The sequence below is a fragment of the Leucopleurus acutus genome (assembly GCF_964270905.1).
Source record: "Leucopleurus acutus genome assembly, chromosome: X".
NCBI lineage: Eukaryota > Metazoa > Chordata > Mammalia > Artiodactyla > Delphinidae > Leucopleurus > Leucopleurus acutus.
In genome coordinates, this window is record NC_139148.1 from 111268722 (window position 1) to 111290184 (window position 21463).

Sequence of the window (21463 nt, forward strand, 5' to 3'; positions counted from 1 at the left end):
TGCCCTCGGCAGCAAAAGTGGGGAGTCCCAACCACGGACCACCAGGGAATTCCTGACAACCTCTTATTCTTTACAATAAATATTTGAGTACACCACTGTCTGCTGGGCACTGTTTTACGTGCTGGGATACTGGAGCCTTGGAGGAAGAAATCTCTCTTCTCTAAGGTCAATTCCTCTATCTGCACCTTGGATCCTTGTCCTTCCCAATCACCAAGGGATTTTTCTTGCAACCTTTCCTCCCTCTTCTAGTATCTTAAACGTCCCCCTCTTCGTTGGCTCCTTCTCCTTTGCTTTAAAGAGGCTTCATGTTTTGTCAAGAATTTCTGTTCAACCCTTCTAACTAATTTAATTAAAATTGTATTTTTTTAATTTCCAGACTTCTTCAATATGTGGTCTCTCGTCTCCGTTTACTCAGGATATCATCTCTCCTCAATTCCCTGTAACCTTGTTGCTACCCTCTTACTGACCACTTATCAAAACCACTTATTTTGTGGTCTCCAGTGAATTCCTTGACACATCCAAGAAAGTCTCTCAATCTTCATTTTCCGTGTCCTGTTTTCAGCATTTGACACTGCTAACTCTCACCTCCATATTAATTCTTCATTTTTCATTTTCATTGATTGCAAACATTTTCAAATGTAGGAAAGTACATGGAATAACATAACCAGTATATGTACCCTCCACCCAGTTCTATCAAATCTGGCCAGATCCACTTTCAGATTGTGTTTAAAGAAATAAATATTTCAGATATAGTTATTTCTTCTATGCCCCTCCCCAGTCTCAATCCTCTCCCTCTCTTGAATTTGGTGATGATCCTGCCCTTTCACGTTTTATATATTATTACTATTGTATGTATGTAGCCATAAGCAACAGGTAATATTTTCAGACTATATACTGTACATGTTTTGTAATTTTCTCTTTATGCTCAACATTATATTTTTGAGATTTTACTCTGTTCATACATGTAGCTTGAGCTATTCATTTTAATTTCAAAATAGTATTCAACTTCATGAATACAATGATTTATTTATTCATTCACCTACTGATGGACATTTAATTTGCTTCCTTTTTTTTTTTTTTGAGATTACCAATCATGCTGCAATGAGCATTCTTTTACATGTCTCCTTGTGCACAAAGGTTAGAATTTTGCCCAGGTCTGTACCTAGAAATGGAATTTCTGGGTTGAAGGGTATTACCTATACAACTTTATTACACAATGTCAAATGGCTCTTCATAGCAGTTCTACCAACCTATACTCCTTATAGCAGTGATCAGAGTTCTATCTGTTCTACATTCTCAACAGCAGTTGGTATTGTCTGAATTTTTACATTTTTGTCAAAGCAATGATTGTTTCATAGTATCTCGTGGCTTGAATTTTTTTAAATTTTTACTGGGGTATAATTGATTTACAATGTTGTGTTAGTTTCAGGTGTACAGCAAAGTGAATCTATTATACAAGTACATAAATCCACTCTTTTTTTAGATTCTTTTCCCACATAGGCCATTACAGGGTATTGAGTAGAGTGCCCTGTGCTATACAGTAGGTCCTTTTTAGTTATCTTTTTCATATATAGTAGTGTGTATGTGTCAATCCCAATCTTCCAATTTATCCCTCCTCCCTTTACCCACTGGTAACCACAAGTTTATTTTCTACATCTGTAACTCTATTTCGGTTTTGTAGATAAGTTCATTTGTAGCCTTTTTTTAGATTCCACATATAAGCGATATCATATGATATTTGTCTTTCTCTGTGTGACTTACTTCACTCAGTATGAGTATCTCTAGGTCCATCCATGTTGCTGCAATAGCTTGAATTTTTCATTTCCCTGAGTAGTAATGAGGTGAAGCACCCTTTCATGTCCTTTTGGCCCATTTGGATTTCCTTGACTATGAATTGCTTATTCATATATCTTGTCAGTTTTTCTGCTAGGTTTCTTTCCTATTTTTCTCACTGATTTGTAGGGGTTCTTATACATTCTAGATACGAATTCATTCATTCATTTAGTCATGGGACTTCCCTGGTGGTCCAGTGCTTAAGACTTCACCTTCCTATGCAGGGGGTGTGGGTTCGATCCCTGGTCAGGGAACTAGGATCCCACATGCCTTGCAGCCAAAAAACCAAAACACTTAATCAATATTTTTCTAGCATCTACTTTGTTCCAGGAACGGTTCTAGGCACTGGGAATGCAAGAATAATCCAAACAGATAAAAATCCCTGCCCTCATGGAACTTACATTCTAGTAGGGGAAGCTAAACAATAAACACAACTGATAAGTAAAATAGATAGAATAATGGATAATGATAAATCCTCTGGAGAAAAAATTAATAGGGAAGAGGGATAGGGAGCATGTGTGTATGGGAGTGGGAAAGGAAATTGTTGAACTGCAATTTTAAGTAAAGTTCTCTAGGAAGACCTCACTGAGAAAGTGAGTTTTGAGCGAAGACCTGAGAAGGTAAGAGTGCAGGCAGAGTGAACAGCAAGTGCAAAGGCCCTGAGGCAAGAGTGTGCCTGGCAAGTCCTAGGAATAGCATGGAGCAGTGTTTGATTAAGCAGAGTGAGTTGGAGAGAGTGGTGGGAGAGGAAGTCAGAGAGGTGATGACAGCTAGAGTGTAGAACCTCATAGATTATCCTTTGTTAGTTATATGCATTGAAAACATATTTTCCCAGTCTGTGGCTTGTCTTTTAAGTTGTTTATGTTATCTCGAAGTGCATACATTTTGAAATTTAATGTAGTTAAATGTGTCAATCAATTCCTTTATTGTTTGTGCTTTTTAGTGTCTTAAGTAATCATTCTCGTTCCCTATTCCAAGGTCATAATGATATTCTATTTTCTTCTGAAAGTTGTAAAGATTTGCTTTTCACATTTAGATCTTTATTCCACCAGATATTGATTTTTTTTTCTCTGTGGTGTGAGATAGGGATCTAATTTTATAATTTTCCATGTCGATTATCAATAGTTCCAGCACCATTTAGTGGATAATCCATTTTCCCTCACTGATTTGAAATGTCAAATATGCTGCATAACAACTTTCCATATATGTGTAGATCTGTTTTGGGACTCTGTATTTGGTTCCATTGGTCTGTCTACCTCCATACCACACTGTCTTAATTACTATCGGTTTAAATCAGTCTTGAAATATAGGTCATGGTAGATTCTTGAGCAAATGAATAACACAATTGAAACATTACTCTGGGAAGAATATTCTTATGACTGTCAACAGAGTAAAATGGTCAAAGGTGATATCACAAGGGCTTACGCTAAAGTGATGGCAGTTTGAATGGTGAGAAAACAAGGAACCTAAAAGTAATTCCAAAGAACATATTAACAAGATTTGTTGGCTGATTGGCTACAGAGCAATTAGGAGAGAGGAAGCAAGCACATGGCTTTGAAATTTCAAGCCTGGGTCACTGTGTGAAATAACGATGAGTTAGTTTTTTCATCCAATGCTTTGGTAACAATGGGTTATATTAGGCAAGGGATCTGGGCCAGAGATATATATTTGGTCTTTGCCTGCTTAGAGGTGACCTAGAGGGGGACCAAAGAAAGCAAAGGTCTGAGCTTTGGGGATTTTCCCTAGTTAGGTGGTGGAAGGAAGAAGTAGGGGGGGATATCTGAGAGGTATGGTAATCAGTACGGTGCATTCTATTAACCATAACAAGGATTTTTTGAATGGATGACGTAGGTCCTAGTAGCCCCAACACCTTTGAGTTCCCTCATTGGTATGACTGTGCTTTGGTTCTATGGCAATCTTCAAAGTCACCAGAACAAGTCTGTTGTCACAGGCAGCATTGAAAGCGTATCCCTTGCTGGATGTGGGGAAGACGCCCCCGGTCCGACGGGTCTCTCCCTGCAGTTCCGCAGGTTGGCCGCAGGGGGCGGAATCTGCGGCGGCCTGGAAAACTGGCGGGGGCGGGAGGCGCCGCTCTCTCTCGGGTCAGGCTCCAGGCTCCCGGCTCCCGGCTCCCGGCTCCTCGCGCCCGGCACCCCGTGCCCGGCACGGAGCCGTTTCTCTAAGGACGTGCAGCCGAAGCGAGGGGGTGTGAGGACGCGGGAGGCAGTGTCGTCGGATCCGCCCGCAGTCCGCAGCCCCGCCGAGCCTGGAAGCTGCCGGGATGGAGCCGCCGCTCCCGCTTGGAGTCCAGCCCCTTGCCGTATCCGCCTGAGAGAAGGGGGGAGGGGAGGCCGCGCGGGGCGGAGGCGGGGGTCCGCGGGACTGCGGATCGCAGCAGAGGGGCGGCTAGGGGCCGGTCAGGACCCGAGGCCGAGCCGAGCGGGGGAGGGGGGCCAGCGCGGGAGGCGCTGTCTCCGACCCTGGGGAGGGAGGGTGGGCTGAGGGGCGGGAGCTTCCCTCCACCCCACACCGCGGGTCCCCTTCCGGGCAGCGCTTCTAGAAGAGACCCTTGACTAGCGCCTGCATACTATCGAGGGTATGGAGATAAAGGGTCCTGTCCGGGAGCCCTGCGCCCTGACCCTAGTCCAGAGGAACGGGCAGTATGAGTAAGTAGCCACCTGATACCCACAGAGAAGGGGAGCCTGCCATTACCTCCCAACCCCAAACCGCGACAAGCCGCCCACCCTCCTCCCACTGAGGCCGCGCAGGCAACAGGTTCGGGCCCAGGTGTGACGTGCCATTGCTCTAACCACCGAGCTTTGTCCCCAACTTCCAAGCCGGTGGATTGATTGCTCCTGTCCTTGTGGCTCAGTGGAAGAACTCAATGGGCGGGGAAGCAGGAAGCCTGGGTTCTTAGTTCCTGCCCCTGCAACTGACATGGGTTGTGTAATCCTGGGCTAGTCAGTAAAGCTTTCTGGGCCTTAGTGTCCTCATCAGTTTAATAAAAACATTAACTGCTTTAATTTATAGCCTTTGGAGTTTTAACTGGGAGAATAAATGCGAAAGTGGTTTACAAAAAGTATAAGTACTGTAGAAACGCTTCATTGTTAACCTTACAGAGGTGCCTTTTCTTAACCTCATTCAGCTGGTTCCTCCAGTCTCACCACCCCCTTATTCCATGTGCTTGGAGGCATATTCATTAATTCAGTAATGGTTTTGTGTAGGCCAGTAACTGCCTCACTTATTGACTTGACAGTTAGAAAAAGTAATGAAATGTGTAGAAATGTAGACAACATTTGACATTTCATCAGGGTGTGTTACCTTCCACTCTGCCTTGCACATAGGAGCTCAGTAAAGACTGTTGACTGATGGATCAAAAGATTTTGATAAGCCATCACTATACTGCTGATCTCCCTTGCCACTAATGCCTCATCTAAAGTATCCCTGATGACCATCACATATCATAGGTAGGTCCCTATCGCTGTGTGCCCAAGCCACTTCCCCTGGTTGTTCACTGGTTTCTTGACATCAGTGAAGAATTGTTGATCGCTGAAAATTTTTAAATTGTTGATCATTTAAATCCTGCCATCCCCCAACATTGGATTCTGCTTAAAAACAATTTTTCTCAGTCTCTGCTTTTAGATTGTCCAGACTCAGTCTTTATCTATGCTGTCCACTTTACAGAGAAGAAATTCACACTGGCCTAGCCTGCCCTTTTCTGAGGCTCTTGGTGCCACTCTCAACTGGACGTCAACTGGTTCTATGGAGGTAGCTCTTCCCTAGATCCTGCTTGGTCAGTTCTGTTGATGTGATAAATTCATTTTATTTTTCCCAGATTTCATCAAACCCTGGAAGACCAGTTTAATGAAAGTAAATTCAACAGAAAAGTGAATTGAAAAGTGGAACACCACTGCCACTTCCAAAGGCAAGAATAGGGTGGGAAGATGTAAGCCTTGGGCAAATCAGTAAATTTTTTGTGCCTCGGTTTCCTCTTCTTAAAAACAAAATTATAAGGATTAAATAAAATAGCTACATTGTTGAGATGACCACATCCCAGGATCTGGTCCCTTGGTTTGGTAGCTTTGGAACTCTATTCAGCTGATAAGGGAGTGAGCAGCTGGCCTTGAGGTAAATGCCTCATTCTGTCTGGTCTCTTGTACTGGAAGTACTTTTAACCTTGCAGTGCTAGCTCTCCTGATTATTTGTGTCCTCCCCATAGAGAAATCAAATTCTGTATTCCAGTTCTGTAAAACTTAAGGGTATAGCACAACTAACACTCAATGGCTTGATGTGTATCAGGTACTCTTCTAAGCATTTCATGAATTAGTTCATTTAACCCTCATGTGAGGGTTACTGTGAAATTGTAATATCATCATCATCATCCCCCTTTTCTAGATATAGAAATTGAGGTGCAGAGAGGTTAAGTCATTTGTCTGAGTCATTACATTGTCTGAGAAGTTTCTTTTGAAATCATTTATTGGAGACACCTGATACTGTCAAACCATATATATAACCCTCAAATCCTGGTCTCTTGGGTGCCTTCTCTGACTTGAGTGTCCAGAACTTTTTTACTTTGGGCCTTTTTATCCTAGAACTTGAAGCCTATTGCATTCTTTAGTTCTGTAGTTCCTGCTATCAACCATGGGAGAAATTTACTTGAGAGACTAAAATTACAATTAAAGGTAAGGCTTTTTTGCACACAAGGAATCAAACACTAACATTCATTTTTTCAAGGCAAATGGATTATGATGCCACCTGTTGTTTCATCTTTAACCTTTCTTGAACAAATCGAAGTATTTCCTAGGGATAATGCTGGGTCTGCATTCACAATTTTTTACTCTTTTCTGTTTCCAACTACCAAATTCTGATTTCCATTTTTTTGCCATATACCTATTATTTTTCACCTTTCTGTGTTGAAAGGAATGATTAGATTTAGGTAGAATTTTTATTCTTATTCTTTGCCCTACTCTCTTTTTACAATTTATTTAGTGACTAACATGTAGTAGATATTAAATAAATATTTGTGGAATTAACTTAAATTCCCAGTTTATGTTTTGTGATGGGTATTTTTTTGGGGGGTTGCATTTCTTTTTTAAATTGAGAAATAATTGATGTATAACATTGTATTAGTTTCAGGTGTACAACATAATTACTTGATACTTGTATATATTATGAAATGATCACCACAATAATTCTTGCTAACATTCATCACCACACATAGTCAACAATTTTTTTCTTGTGATGAGAACTTTTTTTTTATAAATTTATTTACTTATTTTTATTTTTGACTGCATTGGGTCTTCGTTGCTGCGCACAGGCTTTCTCTAGTTGCGGCGAGCAGGGGCTACTCTTCGTTGCGGTGCACAGGCTTCTCATTGCGGTGGCTTCTCTTGTTGCAGAGCATGGGCTCTAGGCACTCAGGCTTTAGTAGTTGTGGCACATGGGCTCAGTAGTTGTGGCACACGGGCTTAGTTGCTCCGTGGCATGTGGGATCTTCCTGGCCCAGGGCTCGAATCTGTGTTCCCTGCATTGGAAGGTGGATTCTTAACCACTGCGCCACCAGTGCAGCCCTGTTGTGATGAGAACCTTTAAGATTTACTCTCTCTCTTTTTTTAAAATAGATCTGTATTGGAGTATAATTGCTTCACAATACCCTGTTAGTTTCTGTTGCACAACAAAGCGAATCAGCCATATGCATACATATGTCCCCATAGCCCCTCCCTGTTGAGCCTCTCTCCCACCCTCCCTATCTTACCACTCTAGGTCATCGCAAAGCACCGGAGCTGATATCCCTGTGCTATGCTGCTGGTTCCCACCAGCCAATTATCTTTTTTTTTTTAAACATCTTTATTGGGGTATAATTGCTTTACAATGGTGTGTTAGTTTCTGCTTTATAACAAAGTGAATCAGTTATACATATACATATGTTCCCATATCTCTTCCCTCTTGCATCTCCCTCCCTCCCACCCTCCCTATCCCACCCCTCCAGGCGGTCACAAAGCACGGAGCTGATATCCCTGTGCTATGCGTCTGCTTCCCACTAGCTATCTACCTTATGTTTGGTAGTGTCCAGTTATCTTACATTCGGTAGTGTATGTATGTTGATGCTACTCTCACTTCGCCCTAGCTTCGCCCTCCCACCCGGTGTCCTCAAGTCCATTTTCTATGTCTGCCTCTTTATTCCTGCCCTGCAACTAGGTCCATAAGATTTATTCTCTTAAAAACTTTTAAATATACAGTACACTGTTATTAAGTATAGTCATCACGCTGTACATTACATCCCCATGACTTGTCTATTTTATAACTGGAAATTTGTACCTTTTGACCCCCTTCACCCATTTCATCCCCCCCACCACCACCTGCCTCTGACAACCACCAATCTGTTCTCTGTGTCTGTGAGTTTAGTATTTTGGTTTTTGTTTTTCGATTTCACACATAAGTGAGATCATATGGTATTTGTCTTTCTCTGTCTGACTTATTTCACTTAGCATAATGCCCTCAAGGTCCATCCATGTCATTGTCTGTTTTGTGATGGTTTTTAACAATACAATCCAGATGAATCTTTACTGCTGATGTTCAACACCATTTGTATACTATGTTACTTGGGAATTATATTGGTTTGTGTTCATTTTCCTCAAAGTAAGCTCTTCCTCCTTGACCCTTGCTTTGTCAATCTTATCTACTTTCTGGTCTCCATCTGGGTTTATAGGATTCTCTGCTTGACTCATGAACTTTGCAGTTTGAAAAGGGTCTGCCCTATATTCTTGTAGTCACCTTAAAATATTAAACCCCTGCAAATTAGGCAAGCAGGATCAGAGCGGAAAGACAGCATCAATACTTTTATTTCCCTTAGTCCTGTCTAAGCAGTTCCTTTCCCCAAGTTAACTCCTTCAAAGTTAACACATTTGAAAAAAATTTCAAAAAGCTAAAACGATAAGCCAACAAAATGGAAATCAAACCTTTCAGAACAATGCCTTCTAATATCACATGTTGAAAAGGTGTATTTAGAAATTCATCTGTTTATAGCTTAATTAAATGTTTGTTTATTCAACCAATATTTATTGAGCATCTATTAGGTAGGTGACAAAAACTGAATATGATAGGGTCTTTGCTTTCAAGGAGCTCAAATCTGAGGGAAATAAATGTAACTATAACAGAGTGTGTTAAGTGCTCTATTTGAGGGGCAGGCAAAGGGCATGAGGCCAAGTTTCACAGAGGAGGTGATAGTTGAGCTAGGTCTCAGGAACAAAAGAAGAGAGTTCCTGGCAAAAAGAACCACTTGAAGAGTGATTTGGGGGGAAGGTAGGAGATGTTCAGAATGGCCATGTACCAGTAGGTTATACCTTGACTGTGGGCCACTAAGAATAAGTAGTAAATGAAAATTAGTATTTCAGGAGTACATAGGAATTTAGAAATCTTGCATTTCATACTGGGGGGCCAAGTTCAGTCATGCTTACCAGAAGTACTATCATAAAATTAGAAACCATGGGAAAAACACAAGGGATGTAAAGGCAATCTGGTTGTGATATCTGCTACCTTATTGGTCACTGGGATTATTTTGACTGATTCAGCTGGCTGGGCACCTCCTCTTACTTCTCCATGAACCTGTATATTTGTTTGAAGAGATAGAATCATTCTTTGATAAAAGCCATGGGAATATAACCAGAAAGCTAATTGATGAAATTTATAATACATTTATTCAACAAACTTGAGTGACTACTATGTGCCAGGTACTGTACTAGGTGCTAGAAATACTATGGTGAAAAGACAGCCATAGTCCCTGCCCTCATGGACTTCACACCTAGCTATTAGTTCTTGTCTCTGGTATGCGTAATCTGAAGGTGTGTGCACTGTAATTCATGCTCTTAAGTTTGTAAACTGTTTTTAGGACATAGACTACTTTATGTTCTCTATGGCATAGAACTGTGGGTATTCAGATACTGATCACCACTAATATGCTTTTAGACCTAAAGCAATATCATCATGATACTCAGATCCAGGGAACAAGATACAGCAAGGCTAATAAATACAGACTAGATTTGTATAACAACACAGCAATGTATTTTGTCGTTAAATGTTTGAGTTTTTCAGTAGCTATTCGTTGATGCATTCTTCTGTTTCCTAGGCTAATAATCCGGTTGCACAAGAAGGAACAGCATGTTCAAGATATCATTCCTATAAATAGCCACTTTAGATGTGTTCAAGGTACTAGCTTTAATTGCTTAGCTAGTTTTATAATGTTTTTCCTTGGTCATTATTGCTTTGTATAATACCATACATATTTAAATTTGTCACTGCACATAAAATGAAATGTATTACACTCTGTGCAAAAAGATAACATTATTCATCTACCATTGAGAAGATGATAAATGCTTTGTTTAAGAACCCTGAAGGATTATATTGAAATATATATATTCTTACCTGCTACCCTGGCTGGGGTTAGAGATATATGTAGTCTGTTACCTATGTAGGTAGTCTTTTATGCTGATGAACCTATATGTGGATTTAAATCACATTCTTGGGTTTAACTGATACACTGCTCATTGTAAAGTATCAAGGTCACTTGAATTCACATGCGTTCAGCACTTTCTCCCCACACTATTTGAAATTAAAACATTTGGCAACAAGCCTTGCCAGATTGTAATACCTTACACTCAATTGTGCTGATTCTCAAACCTTTGCATTGGTGAATCATAAGAAAATCGACTCTGGGGAGGAAATATTTGGCTTCCTGCCTTCGAATTTGGGGAAAGAGAACAGAAAATCTGTTATTTCATCTGCTACAATGAGACTCAAAAATTGGGAGGTTTGTGTAGGAGGTGTTGCTTCTGTCATTTCACATTGCTCTAGAAAGGAAATAGATTATTAGAGAACAAATGCATTGTGTTTCCAGTGGGTTCATTGGCTTCATCAGACAGGCATTCTGTGTCAGCTGTAGCTTCTTGGAAAACTTGAATCCTACCTTGCATGGCTTCTTTCTTAAACTACATTCAACTTCTTTTTATCACCAAACTAATATATATATATACTGTAAAAAGTTTGGAAAGAACAGAAAATTATAAAGGAAATAAGTAAATTCACATCCTTCAGAGATAAACACCTAACATTTTCCTTTTTTCTACACCTGCAACTTTTAGGGTGGGTTGGACTCATTCTGTATGTAGATTTTTGTCTGTTCCACATGCCATCATATTATAAGTGCTTTTACATGCTATTAATAGCTGTATACTATTCCATTTTATGAATGGCCTATACTGTAGTTATTCCCGGTGTTTGACATTCAGGTTATTTTTTGTTAGTATAAATAAGTAATGAATCTTCCTGCATGTCTCTTATTTCCTTAGGATTTATCTCTGTAAGTAGAAATACTAAGTGGGCATGACCTTTTAAGAGAGCATGTATTAAGAATTAAAAATACCCACAGTGAATAGAATACACATTGTATAGAAGAATGAAGTCTTTTATTTAGCCATTTAGCCTGTCCTGTGTGAGAGAGACATATTGAACGAGGCACCTGCATGCTATAGTAAGTTACTGTGGTCACCTCACTTTTCATAGTATAGTACCCTTTGTTACATGCTCAGCCCTTTAAGGAGGAGAAAAGCCAAAGAACATGACGTTAGTATCCTATTAACTCTATACCTTTTTGTGCTATCAGTACTTCTAGAGTCTTGTTTACCCTGTTTCTCTTAGTCTTATTTTTAATAAGAAATAGATGGCAGGTTGCTAGATTGGAATCTAGGAAAATATGTGTGCACACACACAGTAGTTCCGCATGACAAAAGGAACGGTTACCTCCTTGAGTTTTCACATCCTTTGTTTCCCAACCTGTACATCTATTTTGAAAAGTCTCTAAGTACTTCGATTTTAAGAATTAAAGTTATCAAAGAGCAGTTGTGAACATGTAATACCTATGCCCTGATGCACTGTTGTCCCTTGCTTCATTCATCATGCTAGTAAAAGTATCAAGACTATTCTCTAATATTAGACAACTTAGGTAATTATCAGTTGCTTCTGTTGCACCTGAGTAATGGAGCCAAATATACAATCCAGGCTAGTGAGGGAACTAGAAAAGGCTGAGCCTACTACATTTGGCCAAGGTAGATCCAAACGAATCCCAAGGAGTCAGTACCCAGAGTTTAACTAGCCAGGAGGGTCGGGCAGATGCCGTTGGCCAAATCCAGGGAAGTCAGAGAGGAAGAGATGGGTTGGGTCTAGACACTAGAGGTAAGGAAGGAAGTCCAGGTGAGCCAGAGAGAGGAAAGAGGACTCTGAACTTGGAGACTGTTCTTTGGCCCATTTTATACTTCCGTGTTGGGTGTGGTAAGCCTTGGATCCACAAGTGTTAATGGTAGACTGAAGATAAAGAACTTCAAGTATTCTCCGCTCCTGTATGGGACAGGGGTGGAGGTAATGAGGTCCCTGGGAAATTTTCAGAGACTAGATTTGAGTTAAGAAGGTAATTCACCTTTAGGCCTTTGGGGTCACTTTCTCGGCTTTTTATAAGAATTATCTAAGTGATACAGTTAGATTATATTAAGTTAGTGTGTTATAGTTGAGGGGAATTAAACACCTTCACTTGGATTAACATGTTATATTCCCTACTATTGTCATTGCTTGATTTGCTTTGAGGCATTCCATGTGGTTACTTGTTCAGTTAATTTTTCTTTTAGTTGAATTGCTCATAGTCTTTAGAACGTAGTGCTGTTAAAATCCCCTTTAAAAATGCTAAACAAAAAAGCAAAGGATTTTTATAATGTGTTCTAAAACCTAGGAGTGGTGATTGAGAGAAGTAGTTATTTAGTTAGGTGTATACTTCTTTTGGTTGAAATGAATGGTTTTCTCTTCCCTGATTCTGTTCTTTCTTCTTTTCCTTCAGAAGCAGAAGAAACTCTTTTGATTGACATAGCTTCAAACAGTGAGTATCTTTCTGAATGGAGTTGATTTTCATTCAACAAATATTTACTTGAATACCTACTGTATTTAAGACACCTTTTTTGCACAACTTTTATCTTACCTGTATTCTCCATTTTCTTAAGGCAGCCATACGAATTAGCATTACCTCCCAAAAACATTTAGCCTAAGCTTAAGTAAAAGCAGGTGGCTGGCAAGAATCTTTAAAAAGTTGAAAATATGATCTGCTTTTCTAATGCTGAACTTCTTTGAACTACCAGTATTGTTGCTATCAGTTAAGTCATTACTGTGGAATTGAAAATTGTAGGAGGGGCCAGAAAGTGTTTAAAGCACATAAGGTTTATGAGTGTTGTTTTCAACTGCTGTTATGTTTTAAGCTTTTCTCCCCCCATCCATTTTTTATTTTTGCGTGTTAAATCATAATGTTTTCCTTTGTTTGTTATATTATTTGGGGAGACTACAGAGTCCCTCTTGTACCAGGGATACCTTTTTTTTTTCTTAAAATAATTTTGGTCTTTTATTTAAGCCCATCCTCTCAAGGCATTTCTTTATCAGCGAGAACATGGTCTTCCTTCTCACTGTTTCTGTTCTCTCATTTTTATCTGTTTGAAGCAAATCATCACTGACTTTCTGTGCAAGCTGTTCTCCATTTATCATCTAAAATTGTACTCTGTTAACATAGGGAGGAGAAAATGGGCACTTGAAAGCTACTGTATCTACTCTGTGTTTGCTGTGGGAAAGAGTATATGACCACATGAATCTAAATCAAATGGGTTACCTTATCTCTTGGCTGAGTCCTTGGATGAGTGGGGCTTGGCCCTTAGCTTGGGACTATCAGTTTATACATAATTTTGCTTAGACACAGTCCCTGTCCTTGGCACTATTATTTTGTATTGCGAAGTTTAGATAGACTTTTTCTGGTTTGGGTTTATTAATTCTTTCTTTTGGTCATAGATTTTGGAAGTCTTAAGGGTTGATCCTGAAAGGCTGAGCACTTCCAGCTTCTAGCTTCTACTGCAGATATCCAAGAGAGCAAATAACTTAATAGCTATGTCTTATTGTACAGAAAAAGCAGAAGGCAAGAACAGCACTAATAAAGCAAAATTTGAGCAAAGTTTGTTCAGCAGTGACTGACATTGCTGCTGAAATTAGATACCTAAATGTCCTGTTCTTAGTGTGGAAATAGGTATTTGATCCAAAGCTGAAAAGTTAAACTGAGCTGTGCCTTTACAGGTAATACATCCTCATTACGTACAATTTGGAAAATTCAGAAAAGTTTGGAGTATCAAATTAAAATTATGCTCCTGAGACTTAGAGATCACCACTGTAATTAACATTTTTATGTCTCTCCTTCCAGTCTTTTATTTATATTTTTACATAGTTGGAATCCTCATATGTAGTTATTATCCTGCATTTTCATTTAACAGTATATTGTGACCTTTTCTCATGTCATTTAAAATTATTTAAAAACATGATTTTTTTTCTTTTTTTTTAGTATTAGTTATTTTATTTGTTTGTTTGGTTTTTTATACTGCAGGTTCTTATTAGTCATCAATTTTATACACATCAGTGTCAAGCCCAATCACCCAATTCAGCACACCACCATCCCCACCCCACCGCGGTTTTCCCCCGTTGGTGTCCATACGTCCATTCTCTACATCTGTATCTCAACTTCTGCCTTGCAAATCGATTCATCTGTACCATGTTTCTAGGTTCCACATACATGCATTAATATACGATATTTGTTTTTTGCTTTCTGACTTACTTCACCCTGTATGACAGTCTCTAGATCCGTCCACGTCTCAACATGTGACTCAATTTTGTTCCTTTTTATGGCTGAGTAATAGTCCATTGTATATATGTACAACAACTTCTTTATCCATTCGTCTGTCGATGGGCATTTAGGTTGCTTCCATGACCTGGCTATTGTAAATAGTGCTGCAATGAACATTGTGGTGCATGTGTCTTTTTGAATTATGGTTTTCTCTGGGTATATGCCCAGTAGTGGGATTGCTGGATCATATGGTCATTCTATTTTTAGTTTTTTAAGGAACCTCCATACTGTTCTCCATAGTGGCTGTATCAATTTACATTCCCACCAAGAGTGCAAGAGGGCTCCCTTTTCTCCACACCCTCTCCAGCATTTGTTGTTTGTAGATTTTCTGATGATGCCCATTCTAACTGGTGTGAGGTGATACCTCATTGTAGTTTTGATTTGCATTTCTCTAATAATTAGTGATGTTGAGCAGCTGTTCATGTGCTTCTTGGCCATCTGTATGTCTCCTTTGGAGAAATGTCTATTTAGGTCTTCTGCCCATTTTGGATTGGGTTGTTTGTTTTTTTACTATTGAACTGCATTAGCTGTTTATATATTTTGGAGATTAATCCTTTGTCCATTGATTCGTTTGCAAATATTTTCTCCCATTCTGAGGGTTATCTTTTAGTCTTGTTTATGGTTTCCTTTGCTGTGCAAAAGCTTTGAAGTTTCATTAGGTCCCATTTATTTATTTTTGTTTTTATTTCCATTACTCTAGGAGGTGGACCAAAAAAAATGTTGCTGTGATTTATGTCAAAGAGTGTTCTTCCTCTGTTTTCCTCTAAGAGTTTTATAGTGTCTGTTCTTACATTTAGGTCTCTAATCCATTTTGAGTTTATTTTTGTGTATGGTGTTAGGGAGTGTTCTAATTTCATTCTTTTATATGTAGCTGTCATGTTTTCCCAGTACCACTTAGTGAAGAGACTGTCTTTTCTCCATTGTATATCCTTGCCTCCTTTGTCATAGATTAGTTGACCATAGGTGTGTGGATTTATCTCTGGGCTTTCTATCCTGTTCCATTGATCTATATTTCTGTTTTTGTGCCAGTACCATATTGTCTTGATTACTGTAGCTTTGTAGTATAGTCTGAAGTCAGGGAGTCTGATTCCTCCAGCTCTGTTTTTTTCCCTCAAGACTACTTTTGCTATTCAGGGTCTTTTGTGTCTCCATACAAATTTTAAGATGATTTGTTTTAGTTCCGTAAAAAATGCCATTGGTAATTTGATAGGGATTGCATTGAATCTGTAGATTCCTTTGGGTAGTATAGTCATTTTCACAATATTGATTCTTCCAATCCAAGAACATGGTATATCTCTCCATCTGTTGGTATCATCTTTAAGTTCTTTCATCAGTGTCTTATAGTTTTCTGCATACAGGTCTTTTGTCTCCCTAGGTAGGTTTATTCCTAGGTGTTTTATTCTTTTTGTTGCAATGGTAAATGGGAGTGTTGCCATAATTTCTCTTTCAGATTTTTCATCATTAGTGTATAGGAATGCAAGAGATTTCTGTGCATTAATTTTGTATCCTGCAACTTTACCAAATTCATTGATTAGCTCTAGTAGTTTTCTGGTGGCATTTTTAGGATTCTCTATGTATAGTATCATGTCATCTGCAACCAGTGACAGTTTTACTTCTTTTCCAATTTGTATTCCTTTTATTTCTTTTTTTTCTCTGATTGCCGTGGCTAGGACTTCCAAAACTATGTTGAATAATAGTGATGAGAGTGGACATCCTTGTCTCGTTCCTGATCTTAGAGGAAATGCTTTCAGTTTTTCACCATTGAGAATGATGTTCGCTGTGGGTTTGTCGTATATGGGCTTTATTATGTTGAGGTAGTTTCCCTCTATGCCCACTTTCTGGAGAGTTTTTATCATAAATGGGTGTTGAATTTTGTCAAAAGCTTTTCCTGCATCTATTGAGATGATCATGGTCTTTATTCTTCAGTTTGTTAATATGGTGTATCACATTGATTGATTTGCATATATTGAAGAATCCTTGCATCCCTGGAATAAATCCCACTTGATCGTGGTGTATGATCCTTTTAAAGTGTTGTTGGATTCTGTTTGCTAGTATTTTGTTGAGGATTTTTGCATCTATATTCAGCAGTGATATTGGTCTGTAATTTTCTTTTTTTGTAGGATCTTTGTCTGGTTTTGGTATCAGGGTGATGGTGGCCTCATAGAATGAGTTTGGGAGTGTTCCTTCCTCTGCAGTTTTTTGGAAGAGTTTGAGAAGGATGGGTGTTACCTCTTCTCTAAATGTTTGATAGAATTCACCTGTGAAGCCATCTGGTCCTGGACTTTTGTTTATTGGAAGATTTTTAATCACAGTTTCAACTTCATTACTTGTGATTGGTCTGCTCATATTTTCTATTTCTTCCTGGTTCAGTCTTGGAAGGTTATACCTTTCTAAGAATTTGTCCATTTCTTCCAGGTTGTCCATTTTCTTGGCATAGAGTTGCTTGTAGTAGTCTCTTAGGACGCTTTGTATTTCTGCGGTGTCTGTTGTAACTTCTCCTTTTTCCTTTCTAATTTTATTGATTGGAGTCCTCCCTCTTTTTCTTGATGAGTCTGGCTAATGGTTTATCAAGTTTGTTTATCTTCTCAAAGAAACAGCTTTTAGTTTTATTGATCTTTGCTATTGTTTTCTTTGTTTCTATTTCATTTATTTCTGCTCTGATCTTTATGATTTCTTTCCTTCTGCTAACTTTGGGTTTTGTTTGTTCTTCTTTCTCTAGTTCCTTTAGGTGTGAGTTTAGATTGTTTACTTGAGATTTTTCTTGTTTCTTGAGGTAGGCTTGTATAGCTATAAAATTCCCTCTTAGAACTGCTTTTGCTGTATCCCATAGGTTTTGGATTGTCGTGTTTTCATTGTCATTTGTCTCTAGGTAGGTTTTGATTTCCTCTTTGATTTCTTCAGTGATCTCTTGGTCATTTAGTAACGTATTGTTTAGCCTCCATGTGTTTGTGTTTTTTACGGTTTTTTCCCTGTAATTCATTTCTAGTCTCATAGCTTTGTGGTCAGAAAAGATGCTTGATATGATTTCAATTTTCTTAAATTTACTGAGGCTTGATTTGTGACCCAAGATGTGATCTATCCAGGAGAATGTTCCGTGCGCACTTGAGAAGAAAGTAATCTGCTGTTTTTGGATGGAATGTCCTATAAATATCAATTAAATCTATCTGGTCTATTGTGTCATTTAAAGCTTGTGTTTCGTTATTAATTTTCTGTTTGGATGATCTGTCCATTGGTGTAAGTCAGGTGTTCAAGTCCCCCACTATTATTGTGTTACTGTCAATTTCCTCTTTTATAGCTGTTAGCAGTTGCCTTAGGTATTGAGGTGCTCCTGTGTTGGGTGCATATATATTTATAATTGTTATATCTTCTTCTTGGATTGATCCCTTGATCATTATGTAGTGTCCTTCCTTGTCTCTTGTAACATTCTTTATTTTAAAGTCTATTTTATCCGATATGAGTATTGCTACTCCAGCTTTCTTTTGATTTCCATTTGCATGGAATATCTTTTTCCAACCCCTCACTTTCAGTCTGTATGTTTCTCTAGGTCTGAAGTGAGTCTCTTATAGACAGCATATATATGGGTCTTGTTTTTGTATCCATTCAGTGAGTCTGTGTCTTTGGGTTGGAGCATTTAATCCATTCACGTTTAAGGTAATTATCGATATGTATGTTCCTATGACCATTTTCTTAATTGTTTTGGGTTTGTTTTTGTAGGTCCCTTTCTTCTCTTGTGTTTCCCACTTAGAGAAGTTCCTTTAGCATTTGTTGTAGAGCTGGTTTGGTGGTGCTGAATTCTCTTAGCTTTTGCTTGTCTGTAAAGCTTTTGATTTCTCCATCGAATCTGAATGAGATCCTTGCCGGGTAGAGTAATCTTGGTTGTAGGTTCTTCCCTTTCATCGCTTTAAGTATATCATGCCGCTCCCTTCTGGCTTGTAGAGTTTCTGCAGAGAAATCAGCCGTTAACCTTAGGGGAGTTCCCTTGTATGTTATTTGTCGTTTTTCCCTTGCGCTTTGACTAATTTTTCTTTGTCTTTAATTTTTGCCAATTTGATTACTATGTGTTTCTGTGTGTTTCTCTTTGGGTTTATCCTGTATTGGACTCGCTGCACTTCCTGGACCTGGGTGGCCATTTCCTTTCCCATTTTAGGGAAGTTTTCGGCTATAATCTCTTCAAATATTTTCTCGGGTCCTTTCTCTCTCTCTTCTCCTTCTGGGACCCCTATAATGCGAATGTTCTTGCGTCTCATGTTGTCTTAGAGGTCTCTTAGGCTGTCTTCATTTCTTTTCATTCTTTTTTCTTTAGTCTGTTCCGCAGCAGTGAATTCCACCATTCTGTCTTTCCGGTCACTTATCCGTTCTTCTGCCTCAGTTATTCTGCTATTGATTCCTTCTAGTGTAGCTTTCATCTAGTTATTGTGTTGTTCATCTCTGGTCTTTAATTCTTCTAGATGTTTGTTCTTTTATTCTTCTAAGTCTTTGTTAAACATTTCTTGCATCTTCTCCATCTTTGCCTCCATTCTTTTTCCGAGGTCCTGGATCATCTTCACTATCATTATTCTGAATTCTTTTTCTGGAAGGTTGCCTATCTCCACTTCATTTGGTTGTTTTTCTGGGGTTTTATATTGTTCCTTCATCTGGTATATAGCCCTCTGCCTTTTCATCTTGTCTGTCTTCCTGTGAATGTGGTTTTTGTTCCACAGGCTGCAGGATTGTAGTTCTTCTTGCTTCTGCTGTCTGCCATCTGGTGGATGAGGCTATCTAAGAGGCTTGATGGGAGGGACTGGTGGTGGGTAGAGCTGACTGTTGCTCTGGTGGGCAGAGCTCAGTAAAACTTTAATCCACTTGACTGTTGATGGGTGGGGCTGGGTTCCCTCCCTGTTGGTTGTTTGGCCTGAGGCAACCCAACACTGGAGCCTACCTGGACTCTTTGGTGGGGCTAATGACAGATTCTGGGAGGGCTCACACCAACGAGTACTTCCTAGTACTTCTGCTTCCAGTGTCCTTGTCCCCACGGTGAAACAGAGCCACCCCCCGCCTCTGCAGGAGACCCTCCAACACTAGCAGGTAGGTCTGGTTCAGTCCCCCCCGGGGTCACTGCTCCTTCCCCTGGGTCCCGATGCGCACACTACTTTGTGTGTGCCCTCCAAGAGTGGAGTCTCTGTTTCCCCCAGTCCTGTCGAAGTCCTGCAATCAAATCCCACTAGGCTTCAAAGTCTGATTCTCTAGGAATTCCTCCTCCCATTGCCGGACCCCCAGGTTGGGAAGCCTGACGTGGGGCTCAGAACCTTCACTCCGGTGGGTGGACTTCTGTGGTATAAGTGTTCTCCAGTCTGTGAGTCACCCACCCAGCAGTTATGGGATTTGATTTTACTGTGATTGTGCCCCTCCTACCGTCTCATTGTGGCTTCTCCTTTGTCTTTGGATGTGGGGTATCTTTTTTGGTGAGTTCCAGTGTCTTCCTGTCGATGATTGTCTGGCAGCTAGTTGTGATTCTGGTGTTTCCGCAAGAGGGAGTGAGAGCTCGTCCTTCTACTCCGCCATCTTGTTTCCTCCAAAAACATGATTTTTAATGGCTAATATTTCACCATAGATATGCACCAAATTTTATTAAATTAACTCCTTTATAAAATTAAGTCACTGTCAAGGAACATGGTATATCTATCTCTACTTACTCAATTTCTCTTTATATCTCTCAGTAACATTTTGTGGTTTCTTCATAGCTATCATACATTTGTAGGTTAACTGTTTTTTGATGGATTTTATTTGTTTGCTGCTATTGTCAGTGGAACCTTTTTTCTCTTATCTTCTAATTGCTTATTACTAGTATACAGAGCAGCTGTTGAATTTTAGATATTTACCTTTTATCCAGCCACTTTACAGAAATTTATTTTTATTTTGGGGGGGCTGTTTATTTTCTTTTTTGGTTTTGATAGACAGCCCTAGTCATCTGCAAGTAGTAATTTTGTCTCTTTCTAGTAGCTATAACTATTAGTTTTGCTTCATGTCTCATTACACCAACAAGAATTTGGAGATCAACGTTAAATAATGATGATGATTTATGTTTAGGTCCTGGTTTCAGTGAGAATGCCTCAAGTGGTTCTTCACTGTTGAGGATGTTGTTGCCTGTTGATTTGATAGGGTTTTTTAAAACCATGTTAAGAAACTGCATTTATTTCAAGTTTGTGTGGTTTTTAAAATGGTGAATGTATATTGAATTTTATCAAACGTCTTTTGTATTTATAGAGATAGTTATATTGTTCTTCCTTATTTGACCTATTGATGGACTGTATTACACTACTTCCCTAATATTAAACCCTCTTTTATTCATTATTCAACAAATATTTGTCGAGTGCCTTCTATTTGCCAGGCACTATTCTAAGTGCTGCACAATCAGTAGAGAACAGCATAGGTAAGGTTGCTCCTCCAGCCTTGGTTCTTGCTTCTGTGCTGTTTGATGCTAGTGTCACGTAGATGCCTATAACCCATTAATGCATTCCATAAACATGTGAATACCTTTCATGTGCCAGGCGCTGTGTTCTGGGGATATAGCAGAAAGCAATGTAGTCATGGTACTTCATGAAACTTAGTGAAGGAAACGGAATTTAAACTGATAAGGTATAGTCGTATCATTGCAGGGGGGCTTTTTGGTTTGTTTTGGTGGGGTTATTTTGGCCACACCGCGTGGTTTGTGGGATTTCAGTTTCCTGACCGGGGATCAAACCCAGGCCCTCTGCAGTGGAAGCCCAGGATCCTAATCACTGGACTGCCAGGGAATTCCCCATAATTGCAGTTTTGATAAATGCTATCAAGGAGAAATACAGAGAGTTTATAAGAGTGCTAACTAAATTAGGCAGGGTACTCAGGGAAGGCCTCTTTGAAGAA

At 39.3% G+C, this 21463-nt stretch overlaps 1 protein-coding gene across 2 annotated transcripts in view; it reads left to right on the forward strand.

Moving 5' to 3' along the window:
• Positions 1 to 4431: 4431 nt before the first annotated feature.
• OCRL (OCRL inositol polyphosphate-5-phosphatase) overlaps positions 4432 to 21463 on the forward strand; it is a gene marked incomplete at its 5' end in the record, with an annotated part of 53549 nt that continues 36517 nt past the window's right edge. For both annotated transcript variants that reach the window (XM_082864643.1, XM_082864644.1), the window contains 3 exons: positions 4432 to 4499; positions 9959 to 10038; positions 12713 to 12751. In XM_082864643.1, the coding sequence (XP_082720769.1) occupies positions 4432 to 4499; positions 9959 to 10038; positions 12713 to 12751 (187 nt within the window). The remainder of the gene's footprint in view (positions 4500 to 9958; positions 10039 to 12712; positions 12752 to 21463) is intronic.